This window comes from Pseudophryne corroboree, chromosome 4 (genome assembly GCF_028390025.1).
Source record: "Pseudophryne corroboree isolate aPseCor3 chromosome 4, aPseCor3.hap2, whole genome shotgun sequence".
Lineage (NCBI taxonomy): Eukaryota > Metazoa > Chordata > Amphibia > Anura > Myobatrachidae > Pseudophryne > Pseudophryne corroboree.
This window is the reverse complement of record NC_086447.1, coordinates 612,000,171-612,013,598: the sequence shown is the minus strand read 5'-3', so window position 1 is coordinate 612,013,598 and position 13,428 is coordinate 612,000,171. Positions and strand designations below refer to the sequence as shown.

The 13,428-nt window shown below is 41.5% G+C and overlaps 1 protein-coding gene across 3 annotated transcripts in view; it reads left to right on the top strand.

The window, feature by feature from the left end:
- ERMARD (ER membrane associated RNA degradation) overlaps window positions 1-13,428 on the top strand; it is a 433,930-nt gene that overhangs the window by 80,550 nt on the left and 339,952 nt on the right. For 2 of the 3 annotated variants that reach the window (XR_010176102.1, XM_063917637.1), the window contains exon 2: window positions 148-266. The exons of the other annotated variant lie outside the window; for it this stretch is intronic. Coding sequence is in view for 1 of the 2 variants with exons in the window: in XM_063917637.1 (XP_063773707.1) it covers window positions 216-266 (51 nt within the window). In the remaining variant the exon portion in view is untranslated. The remainder of the gene's footprint in view (window positions 1-147; window positions 267-13,428) is intronic. 3 annotated transcript variants of the gene reach the window in all.

Genomic DNA, 13,428 nt, shown 5'->3' with positions numbered 1-13,428 from the left:
TTCTGCTGCTTTTAATGGTTATTGTCACTATAATGTTTTGCACTTATTTTTATTGTGGGGCTTTTTCCTCACATCGTATTTGGGTTTTCATGTGTTTGTTTATGGTTACTATGGTGACATGTAATGCGTGCTGCTCGTTTCCCTTAGACCTCCCGGCGCAGACTCACGTGGTCGCACTGTCTCCGTTGACGTCAGGGTCCTGAACCCGGAAGCAGATGATGGCGTCCGTGGACTGCGGCCAGCGGCGGGCGGGGTACGGGCGGCATGTAAGTATAAATGTTTGTTTTTGTAAGATGCACATGTTATCCTGATGACGGGGTGAGACCCCCCGAAACGTCGTTCTTGACTAAAGATATTTTTGCACTTTAAAAACGCTGGGAGTGCCGCCTCTTTTTTCTGTGTGTGTGTGTGTGTGTGTGTGTATATATATATATATATATATATTTATATAAAACCTAATATCGCTTGTAAAAACATTGCGTGTTTATATTCAAAATGTTGGCAATGCTTTATGTAAGATAACGCCTTATAAATTAATTGTATAACATAATCAGGTGTAAAATTATGTGTTTATTAATAAATAAGCTGTTTTTTGAAACCCTATTTGTACATGACCCCTATAGCTCCACCCGTAGGGTCTGAGTTTTGCATGTGTCAACAACATTTCAGCTTTATAAGGAGAGTCCTGTAACCATTCCATAACAGCGTTGAAATCTATCACACAGAAGATACTGAGTCATTGCAACACAAAAAAGTGCACTTGTTCTGCATGCTGATGCTAATAATAATAATAATAATAATAATAATAATAATCAGTTTTATACATTGGTAAATGCACCACACTGCATTTGTCAGGAGGTATTAACAGTTCCATGCCTCAGTTGTGGGTTTTGGTGTCCCCGTCCTCCTCTAGGCTGGAGAATAGGCAGCTGGTAGAACGCGAGCATTATTGATTGTCTCGATGCGTAGGAATGGCACGGTATTGGTAGCTTTGGATAACCAGTTTCATCATACAGCTGGTTTAGTTATTATTCATGCATATTAGCATTTCCCTATTTACTTTCAAAACACTTAATAAAAATAATAAACAATTAGGTGTAAAACATATTTGACGATCCCTTCCTCATTCTGCCGGAGACTACCTGAAATAGTAGAAATCTACATGATCACCTGAATAGTTACTCAATCTACCTGACAAAAAAAGAAAAGAAATCAGCGATACATACATTCAAAAGGGATCAACTGCGACATTTCCCTGTATTGGAATAAGGTACAATTATCCCTAGGGCTACATGCATTTTAAATAAGGTTTTATCGTGCCTACTTACAGTATATGGAACATCATTGTAATAAACAATACACAAAGAAATACTGCAAAATAGCCGTGTCTTTTCTTCAGCAAGTAGATCTTGCTAACTTTGAGTATTATTTACATTTGGATGTAAGTCATTTTCATGACACGACTCTCAGTACGTGCCCGCGCTGATATGTGTTAATTTCACAGTATCACTGAAATGCTTTTTCAAAAGTAGGAAAGTATGATGTAAAATTAAATATTTGTTGTCTACACATGGCAGTGGTATCTACAGCTCCCACACAATGCTGTGTTTAGCATTCTGGGATATTCCGTGTTGATAGACCCCATGTGAATTTGCTAACAGTATTAGCATTGGAAGCCCTGAAAAAATAAATAAATAAAAATAAATAACAGTTGTCGCAGTAACGGGGTTTACCAATAATCTGGCATTGGATAGGTATAGCTAGTAGTGATGTGCACCGGAAATTTTTCGGGTTTTGTGTTTTGGGTTCGGTTCCGCGGCCGTGTTTTGGGTTCGAACGCGTTTTGGCAAAACCTCACCGAATTTTTTTTGTCGGATTCGGGTGTTTTTTTCAAAAAACCCTAAAAAACAGCTTAAATCATAGAATATGGGGGTCATTTTGATCCCATAGTATTATTAACCTCAATAACCATAATTTACACTCATTTCCAGTCTATTCTGAACACCTCACACCTCACAATATTATTTTTAGTCCTAAAATTTGCACCGAGGTCACTGGATGGCTAAGCTAAGCGACCCTAGTGGCCGACACAAACACCTGGCCCATCTAGGAGTGGCACTGCAGTGTCACGCAGGATGGCCCTTCCAAAAAATACTCCCCAAACAGCACATGACGCAAAGAAAAATGAAAGAAAAAAGAGGTGCAAGATGGAATTGTCCTTGGGCCCTCCCACCCACCCTTATGTTGTAAAAACAGGACATGCACAGTTTAACGAACCCATCATTTCAGCGACAGGGTCTGCCACACGACTGTGACTGAAATGACTGGTTGGTTTGGGCCCCCACCAAAAAAGAAGCAATCAATCTCTCCTTGCACAAACTGGCTCTACAGAGGCAAGATGTCCACCTCATCATCATCGTCCGATTCATCACCCCTTTCACTGTGTACATCCACTCCTAGGATGTGCAATCCAGGTTCCCCCCTTTTTCCACTATATTTGTGTATATATTGTACACTGGAAGGCAAGGCTTCCTTCCTCTGGATTGGCACTCCTCCCATTCACCCTCAGGTGTTTTAATTAGCTGGGTTCCTGCATTTCAGATCACACATTGATAAGGCCCTATTTAGAGGTAAGTCCTGTATAAATTTATAGAATGTGATAGTATTAGGGATGTTAGGGACCCATGTGATGAAGTCACCTGGCCGCGGTACATGGGCCCGCATATTTGCGCAAATGTGTGCTAAGAACTTCAATTATACTCCATGTTAATTGTGAGGGTTTATTTAAATTATTTTTATTATCAGTGTTCTTAGTGCTAAGAGTGTGCATCTGCATCTCTCTTCCCCCAGCATAGTATTAGAAGCCTCAGCATGATAGCACCTCTTGATATCTTTAGTAATAGGATGTGCAATCCAGGTTCCCCCCTTTTTCTACATCCCCCTCCTCACAGACTATTAATTCGTCCCCACTGGAATCCACCATCTCAGGTCCCCGTGTACTTTCTGGAGGCAATTGCTGCTGGTGAATGTCTCCATGGAGGAATTGATTATAATTCATTTTAATGAACATCATCTTCTCCACATTTTCTGGAAGTAACCTCGTACGCCGATTGCTGACAAGGTGAGCGGCGGCACTAAACACTCTTTCGGAGTACACACTGGAGGGAGGGCAACTTAGGTAGAATAAAGCCAGTTTGTGCAAGGGCCTACAAATTGCCTCTTTTTCCTGCCAGTATACGTACGGACTGTCTGACGTGCCTACTTGGATGCGGTCACTCATATAATCCTCCACCATTCTTTCAATGGTGAGAGAATCATATGCAGTGACAGTAGACGACATGTCAGTAATCGTTGGCAGGTCCTTCAGTCCGGACCAGATGTCAGCATCAGCAGTCGCTCCAGACTGCCCTGCATCACCGCCAGCGGGTGGGCTCGGAATTCGTAGCCTTTTCCTCGCACCCCCAGTTGCGGGAGAATGTGAAGGAGGAGATGTTGATGGGTCGCGTTCTGCTTGACTTGACAATTTTCTCACCAGCAGTTCTTTGAACCTCTGCAGACTTGTGTCTGCCGGAAAGAGAGATCCAACGTAGGTTTTAAATCTAGGATCGAGCACGGTGGCCAAAATGTAGTGCTCTGATTTCAACAGATTGACCACACGTGAATCCTGGTTAAGCGAATGAAGGGCTCCATCCACAAGTCCCACATGCCTAGCGGAATCGCTCTGTTTTAGCTCCTCCTTCAATGCCTCCAGCTTCTTCTGCAAAAGCCTGATGAGGGGAATGACCTGACTCAGGCTGGCAGTGTCTGAACTGACTTCACGTGTGGCAAGTTCAAAAGGTTGCAGAACCTTGCACAACGTTGAAATCATTCTCCACTGCGCTTGAGACAGGTGCATTCCACCTCCTTTGCCTATATCGTGGCCAGATGTATAGGCTTGAATGGCCTTTTGCTGCTCCTCCATCCTCTGAAGCATATAGAGGGTTGAATTCCACCTCGTTACCACCTCTTGCTTCAGATGATGGCAGGGCAGGTTCAGGTGTTTTTGGTGGTGCTCCAGTCTTCTGTACGCGGTGCCTGTACGCCGAAAGTGGCCCGCAATTCTTCTGGCCACCGACAGCATTTCTTGAACGCCCCTGTCGTTTTTTAAATAATTCTGCACCACCAAATTCAATGTATGTGCAAAACATGGGACGTGCTGGAATTTGCCCAGATGTAATGCACGCACAATATTGCTGGTGTTGTCCGATGCCACAAATCCCCAGGAGAGTCCAATTGGGGTAAGCCATTCTGCGATGATCTTCCTCAGTTGCCGTAAGAGGTTTTCAGCTGTGTGCGTATTCTGGAAAGCGGTGATACAAAGCGTAGCCTGCCTAGGAACGAGTTGGCGTTTGCGAGATGCTGCTACTGGTGCCGCCACTGCTGTTCTTGCAGCGGGTGGCAATACATCTACCCAGTGGGCTGTCACAGTCATGTAGTCCTGAGTCTGCCCTGCTCCACTTGTCCACATGTCCGTGGTTAAGTGGACATTGGGTACAACTGCATTTTTTAGGACACTGGTGAGTCTTTTTCTGACGTCGGTGTACATTCTCGGTATCGCCTGCCTAGAGAAGTGGAACCTAGATGGTATTTGGTAACGGGGGCACACTACCTCAAGCAATTGTCTAGTTCCCTGTGAACTAACGGCGGATACTGGACGCACGTCTAATACCAACATAGTTGTCAAGGCCTCAGTTATCCGCTTTGCAACAGGATGACTGCTGTGATATTTCATCTTCCTCACAAAGGACTGTTGGACGGTCAATTGCTTACTGGAAGTAGTACAAGTGGTCTTCCGACTTCCCCTCTGGGATGACGATCGACTCCCAACAGCAGCGCCAGCAGCAGTAGGCGTTACACTCAAGGATGCATCGGAGGAATCCCAGGCAGGAGAGGACTCGTCAGACTTGCCAGTGACATGGCCTGCAGGACTATTGGCTTTCCTGGGTAAGGAGGAAATTGACACTGAGGGAGTTGGTGGTGTGGTTTGCGTGAGCTTGGTTACAAGAGGAAGGGATTTACTGGTCAGTGGACTGCTTCCGCTGTCGCCCAAAGTTTTTGAACTTGTCACTGACTTATTGTGAATGCGCTGCAGGTGACGTATAAGGGAGGATGTTCCGAGGTGGTTAACATCCTTACCCCTACTTATTACAGCTTGACAAAGGCAACACACGGCTTGACACCAGTTGTCCGCATTTCTGTTGAAATAATTCCACACTGAAGAGCTGATTTTTTTTGTATTTTGACCAGGCATGTCAATGGCCATATTCGTCCCACGGACAACAGGTGTCTCCCCAGGTGCCTGACTTAAACAAACCACCTCACCATCAGAATCCTCCTTGTCAATTTCCTCCCCAGCGCCAGCAACACCCATATCCTCATCCTGGTGTACTTCAACAGTGACATCTTCAATTTGACTATCAGGAACTGGACTGCGGGTGCTCCTTCCAGCACTTGCAGGGGGCGTGCAAATGGTGGAAGGCGCAAGCTCTTCCCGTCCAGTGTTGGGAACGTCAGGCATCGCAACCGACACAATTGGACTCTCCTTTGGGATTTGGGATTTCGAAGAACGCACAGTTCTTTGCTGTGCTTTTGCCGCAAGTCTTTTCTTTTTTCTAGCGAGAGGATAAGTGCTTCCATCCTCATGTGAAGCTGAACCACTAGCCATGAACATAGGCCAGGGCCTCAGCCGTTCCTTGCCACTCCGTGTCGTAAATGGCATATTGGCAAGTTTACGCTTCTCCTCAGACGCTTTTAATTTTGATTTTTGGGTCATTTTTTTTACTGATCTTTTGTGTTTTGGATTTTACATGCTCTGTACTATGACATTGGGCATCGGCCTTGACAGACGACTTTGATGGCATTTCATCGTCTCGGCCATGACTAGTGGCAGCAGCTTCAGCACGAGGTGGAAGTGGATCTTGATCTTTCCCTATTTTTTTAACCTCCACATTTTTGTTCTCCATATTTTAATGCGCACAACTAAAATCCACCACAGGTATACAATGTAGATGGATAGTATAGTATTATATTACTTATGGACGACGAGTGCACTGACGACACAGAGGTAGGTACAGCCGTGGCCTACCGTACTGCTTATATATATAATATACTGTATAACGGACCTGGTGGACACTGTCAGCAGACTGCTAAACTAGTATGAAGAAAAAAAAAAACACCACAGGTATACAATGTAGATGGATGGATAGTATAGTATTATATATTACGTATGGACGACGAGTGCACTGACGACACAGAGGTAGGTACAGCCGTGGCCTACCGTACTGCTTATATATATATAATATACTGTATATAATGGACCTGGTGGACACTGTCAGCAGACTGCTAAACTAGTATGAAGAAAAAAATAAAACACCACAGGTAGGTATACAATGTAGATGGATGGATAGTATAGTATTATATTACTTATGGACGACGAGTGCACTGACGACACAGATGTAGGTACAGCCGTGGCCTACCGTACTGCTTATATATATAATATACTGTATAACGGACCTGGTGGACACTGTCAGCAGACTGCTAAACTAGTATGGAGAAAAAAAAAACACCACAGGTATACAATGTAGATGGATGGATAGTATAGTATTATATTACTTATGGACGACGAGTGCACTGACGACACAGAGGTAGGTACAGCCGTGGCCTACCGTACTGCTTATATATATATATATATATATATAATATATACTGTATATAACGGACCTGGTGGACACTGTCAGCAGACTGCTAAACTAGTATGAAGGAAAAAAAAACCACCACAGGTATACAATGTAGATGGATGGATAGTATAGTATTATATTACTTATGGACGACGAGTGCACTGACGACACAGAGGTAGGTACAGCCGTGGCCTACCGTACTGCTTATATATATATATAATATACTGTATAACGGACCTGGTGGACACTGTCAGCAGACTGCTAAACTAGTATGAATAAAAAAAAAAACACCACAGGTATACAATGTAGATGGATGGATAGTATAGTATTATATATTACTTATGGACGACGAGTGCACTGACGACACAGAGGTAGGTACAGCCGTGGCCTACCGTACTGCTTATATATATAATATACTGTATATAAAGGACCTGGTGGACACTGTCAGCAGACTGCTAAACTAGTATGGAGAAAAAAAAAACCACCACAGGTATACAATGTAGATGGATGGATAGTATAGTATTATATTACTTATGGACGACGAGTGCACTGACGACACAGAGGTAGGTACAGCCGTGGCCTACCGTACTGCTTATATATATATATAAATATATACTGTATATAACGGACCTGGTGGACACTGTCAGCAGACTGCTAAACTAGTATGAAGAAAAAAAAAACCACCACAGGTATACAATGTAGATGGATGGATGGTATAGTATTATATTACTTATGGACGACGAGTGCACTGACGACACAGAGGTAGGTACAGCCGTGGCCTACCGTACTGCTTATATATATAATATACTGTATAACGGACCTGGTGGACACTGTCAGCAGACTGCTAAACTAGTATGAAGAAAAAAAAAACACCACAGGTATACAATGTAGATGGATGGATAGTATAGTATTATATATTACTTATGGACGAAGAGTGCACTGACGACACAGAGGTAGGTACAGCCGTGGCCTACCGTACTGCTTATATATATAATATACTGTATATAACGGACCTGGTGGACACTGTCAGCAGACTGCTAAACTAGTATGAAGAAGAAAAAAACCACCACAGGTAGGTATACAATGTAGATGGATGGATAGTATAGTATTATATTACTTATGGACGACGAGTGCACTGACGACACAGAGGTAGGTACAGCCGTGGCCTACCGCACTGCTTATATATATAATATACTGTATAACGGACCTGGTGGACACTGTCAGCAGACTGCTAAACTAATATGAAGGGGGGAAAAACACCACAGGTATACAATGTAGATGGATGGATAGTATAGTATTATATTACTTATGGACGACGAGTGCACTGACGACACAGAGGTAGGTACAGCCGTGGCCTACCGTACTGCTTATATATATATATAATATACTGTATATAACGGACCTGGTGGACACTGTCAGCAGACTGCTAAACTAGTATGAAGAAAAAAAAAACCACCACAGGTATACAATGTAGATGGATGGATAGTATAGTATTATATTACTTATGGACGACGAGTGCACTGACGACACAGAGGTAGGTACAGCCGTGGCCTACCGTACTGCTTATATATATAATATACTGTATAACGGACCTGGTGGACACTGTCAGCAGACTGCTAAACTAGTATGAAGAAAAAAAAAACACCACAGGTATACAATGTAGATGGATGGATAGTATAGTATTATATTACTTATGGACGACGAGTGCACTGACGACACAGAGGTAGGTACAGCCGTGGCCTACCGTACTGCTTATATATATATAATATACTGTATATAATGGACCTGGTGGACACTGTCAGCAGACTGCTAAACTAGTATGAAGAAAAAAAAACACACCACAGGTAGGTATACAATGTAGATGGATGGATAGTATAGTATTATATTACTTATGGACGACGAGTGCACTGACGACACAGAGGTAGGTACAGCCGTGGCCTACCGTACTGCTTATATATATAATATACTGTATAACGGACCTGGTGGACACTGTCAGCAGACTGCTAAACTAGTATGAAGAAAAAAAAAAACCACCACAGGTATACAATGTAGATGGATGGATAGTATAGTATTATATTACTTATGGACGACGAGTGCACTGACGACACAGAGGTAGGTACAGCCGTGGCCTACCGTACTGCTGCTTATATATATATATAATATACTGTATAACGGACCTGGTGGACACTGTCAGCAGACTGCTAAACTAGTATGAAGAAAAAAAAAAAACACAGGAGTGTTTTTCAGGCAGACAAACGTATACTGGACTGGTGGTCACTGTCAGCAAAACTGTGCACTGTACTCCTGCTATAACTGCTCCCCAGTCCCCACAATTAGGCAGTGTGAGCAGAGCAGTGCACTCAGCACAGATATATCATGCAGCAGTGCAGCACACTGAGTGAGCACAGATATGGTGGAGCGTTTTTTTCAGGCAGAGAAACAAAGGATTAAACTCACTGGTGGTATAATCAAAACCCTGCACTGTACTCCCTAACAGCTGCTCCCCGTCCCCAATCCTCCCCACAATTATAACTAACTAAGTCACTCTGTGTTCTACTATAACGGAGAGGACGCCAGCCACGTCCTCTCCCTATCAATCTCAATGCACGTGTGAAAATGGCGGCGACGCGCGGCTCCTTATATAGAATCCGAGTCTCGCGAGAATCCGACAGCGGGATGATGACGTTCGGGCGCGCTCGGGTTAACCGAGCAAGGCGGGAGGATCCGAGTCGCTCGGACCCGTGTAAAAAAATGTGAAGTTCGGGCGGGTTCGGATCCCGAGGATCCGAACCCGCTCATCACTAATAGCTAGTGAAATGTAGTTCAAAGGGGGTTGTATTCTAATCCTACCTTTTCAGATTAGATTTCATAAGGCGTTAGTGGTTTATCTGAATGGGCATAAAATTAGTTCTTCTTGTTATACAAGGCAGTGTGAATGTATAATGCTATAATCCCTAGCTGGTGTGGTTGCGGGGATAGGGTCAGCAGTTTAGCAGGAACAAGCTTTGCAATTGACATCACGTGCATCCTGAATACATAATGCCTCAGGAAAATATTATAGTGGTTGCTGAAAGGTTCAGTTTTTACTTTCTAAACATTGTAAATGTTTTTTATTTCAGACGTTCAGTTATGCAGAGGTTTGCTGGGAAATTTTTATTTTTTATTTTTTTATTACCAAATGTTTTTAATAAAATAGTGTAATCTGTTGGCCTTGTCATCATGTCATTCAATTATTCTACAACGGGCCTTTCTGAGAATATAGATAAACATATAAAGATAAATAGACCACTTTTTAACACTACTATAATACACAAGTCAAGTTAACCTATAAATTCCTGCGACTGACATCTGCATGTTATTCAGTGTAATTGTTGATGGCTTGTCGATATAGCGGCCACCATCATAAATAGTCATAGTTTCTGATCTGGACAATGCTTAAAATTATTTTTTCTTAATTTATGAAATTATTTCACTGATCTCGGCCTGTATCCAGAAATGGTTATAAGAATTAATAATTACTCCAAGAAAAAAGATGCTCATACTACGTCCCATTGAGTACCAACAGAAGTAGACCAGGGTAATTAGGACCTTCGCCATTCTCCGCTCTCGGCGCCACAGCTCATACTGTAACCCAATGAGTGCCATCAGAAACAACATAGTTGTAACTATGCATATCATTTGCAATAGTGTTTAAATAGATTTTAACCTGTGTTTCCCCAAGGATATGCACATATGTATGGCTAATATTATTTATAGCACATTGACAGTTATTGATTTATGATTATTTGTATATCTACATTTACTGTGATTTATAGATGATAAATCAGGGTCGTAGCCAGAATTTTGTGGGACCCGATAGCAACATTTGAAGGGTTCCTGTCCTAATGCGTCTAGAGACACCTATCCACAGCAATTGTTATATTTAAACCCATAATAATATATTTATTAATTACCAGTTTATTTATATAGCGCACACATATTCCGCAGCGCTGTACAGAGATCATTTTCCCATTAATTTCAGCCCCAGCCCCAGTGGAGCTTACAATCTATATTACCTATCACATGTACACACAGACACATTCACGATAGGGTTAATTTTGTTGAGAGCCAATTAACCTACCAGTATATATATATGGATTCTGAGCCATACTGTTGCCATAGTAAATGTTATGCCCCATAGTAGTGTCCTAGTCTATTTTATGAACCACAGTAGTGCTCTAGTTCAAATTCATTGTAGGGCTAGCAGTACACATTATCCAACACTGTGACATCAATTCACATTATGACATGCAGTGTGCCCAGTTCATATTATGCCACACTATAGTGCCGCCACTTCATATTGTGCCACATTACAGATGCTCAATTCAGATTATGAAAAATTATAATGCACAACATTTCTTTTTATATCACATTACAGTGAACAAGTGAAGGGGCATAAATACATATATTGAAGGCCTGATGGCAATGGTTTGTAAGGGACCCTGCATAACAAACAAAGTGTGCCCCTCTTAGCTCTGGGCCCATAGCAGCTGCACTAAAGGCATCTATGGTAGCGATGCCCTTGTGATAAATCCACGTTATAAACCTGGAAATAGTAAACTTTTCTTACATTTGTTATCAAAGGATGTATAGTGTAAAGGGCATATCAAAACTTCCCCTAATATTTGCATTTAGTAATAATACTGTGCTTTGCTGCGGCAGTATGATAATATATCACCCCTACACTATGAAAGAGATGTCGAAACGTTTTATAAATTAGATTGCTTACATTCAAAAAGAGAGAATTTGTGAATTAATCCTCTCATTCATGGGACGGTTGTGTTTAATTTTTGCATAATGTTATTTTACAGATTTTTCCAGTAAAACTTAATGTTAGCGTTGTAAACATCTGCTGTCCAATAGGCACACAGACATCTGTCCTCAGGGTTTATCTTACCAGAGGTCCTCCACAGATGGTTGTATGACTTCCATTCATTATACTGTGTGTATTGAGAACTTATAATGACTGTGCTTGTATAGACTGTTATTATATTAATGGTTGTGTTAACATCATGTATTACTTAATCACAGGAGCAGCATGGACATAATTGATGATGTATTACCTTTCTGTTTTATAAAATGGTACTGAAGAGCGCGATGCAGATCGTCATCACAAACATAGGGAATGCTTCAAGAATCCTTTTGTGATCAACAATGATTTAACAGGTAGGATTATCTAATTAGTCATACAGTCAATGGTGGGGGTGGAATCCTGGCCAGGTATTGGAAGTACCTTGCACGCTTTGATTTTACTGTATAAACCGTTGACGCTTATTTACTGAGGAGTGTATACCACATCCTATCAATCAATAAACAGGCAAGAGTTACCTTTTAGAGCCACATTACAATGGGCCATAAAAACAAATCCTCAAGTTGAATGGGAAAAGACACCTTGAATCTCGCAGAATGTATTTTTAAGCGATTATGAGACACATAAAGATACTTTAGTTCTGTAAGCAATCCTGCAAAGTATAAATAATATAATTGAAATAAATGATATTATTTTACTTAACAAAATATTTACAGCATGATGCTTGTCATCTCATGTAGAGAAACCAGACATTGCTTGTCAAGGTGCTATATCTCTGCATTGTATGGTATCGGGCAGATCCAATGCTATAGCATATTTAATTGAGTTGCAGTTTCCTAGGTAACAATAAATGTTTTGTACAGGCTGCACATTGATAGATTCTTACGCAGATAAGACATGCAACAGTAAACATACATGTGTAATGCTTCATTTAAGCTTCTTCTACTATTGCAGCACCACTTTTGGAACTTTTTTAAATCGGTAGGAATAGTGGTCATTGTTTATAGTCGAGAGAGAGGGAAACCTCTACCACAGTAACACATAGGAAATCATTTTACTATGGGGCCTCTCCCTTAACCAGAGGATTTAGGACCGTATATAGCCGTATTTCCTGATGCTGCATCCACTTGTAGCCTTAGATGAAACCCATGGGGACTGTCAGCGGGAGGACCAACCAAAACGTAGTTTGTACTTATTAGCAATGATCACTCATATCTTTTCCCTACGCCGACATATAAAGTTGGTAAAATAACTAGATTTGATGTAATTATAGAAATAATGCCATTCAAAATGTAAATCTGAATGTAGAAAGTTTTTGTTTACATTGCAAGTAACAGATATACCCCATCAAACTCTCTAATGGTTTTGAAGGGCCTGCCCAGACCCTGACTGTTATATGAAAACATTATTTACAGTATATGGTACTGCCAATCACGTTAAAGGTTAACATCTTTCTGCATACGTTATGTTAACCGCTTCATTAAAGCAATCCTAGCAAGTGCCATTTTAATTGCACAGTGCACTAGTTCCCCAGCAAGGCAGAAAACTGTGGTATAATAATAGGTGCAAAAACAGCTGTAAGCCTGACACACTTAGTCTGCAAGTACACAAACCTGGCAACAGGCAGTACAGGCTATTTAAGGATATACATATGGTGATTTCATTTATTTATTTTGTCATATATTGTGTCTGAGTAGGCGGGTAGCTATATGTTTCTGCAGGCAATGCCATAGTTTAATGTGTGGTATGGTTGTTATTCCAGCTTTTGTAGAACTACAATGCCCAGCAAGCCCTTCCATTCATAGTGCTCTCAGTTTCACAAAAGTTGTAGAGCCACAAATCTACAATCTAGGGACTGGCTTT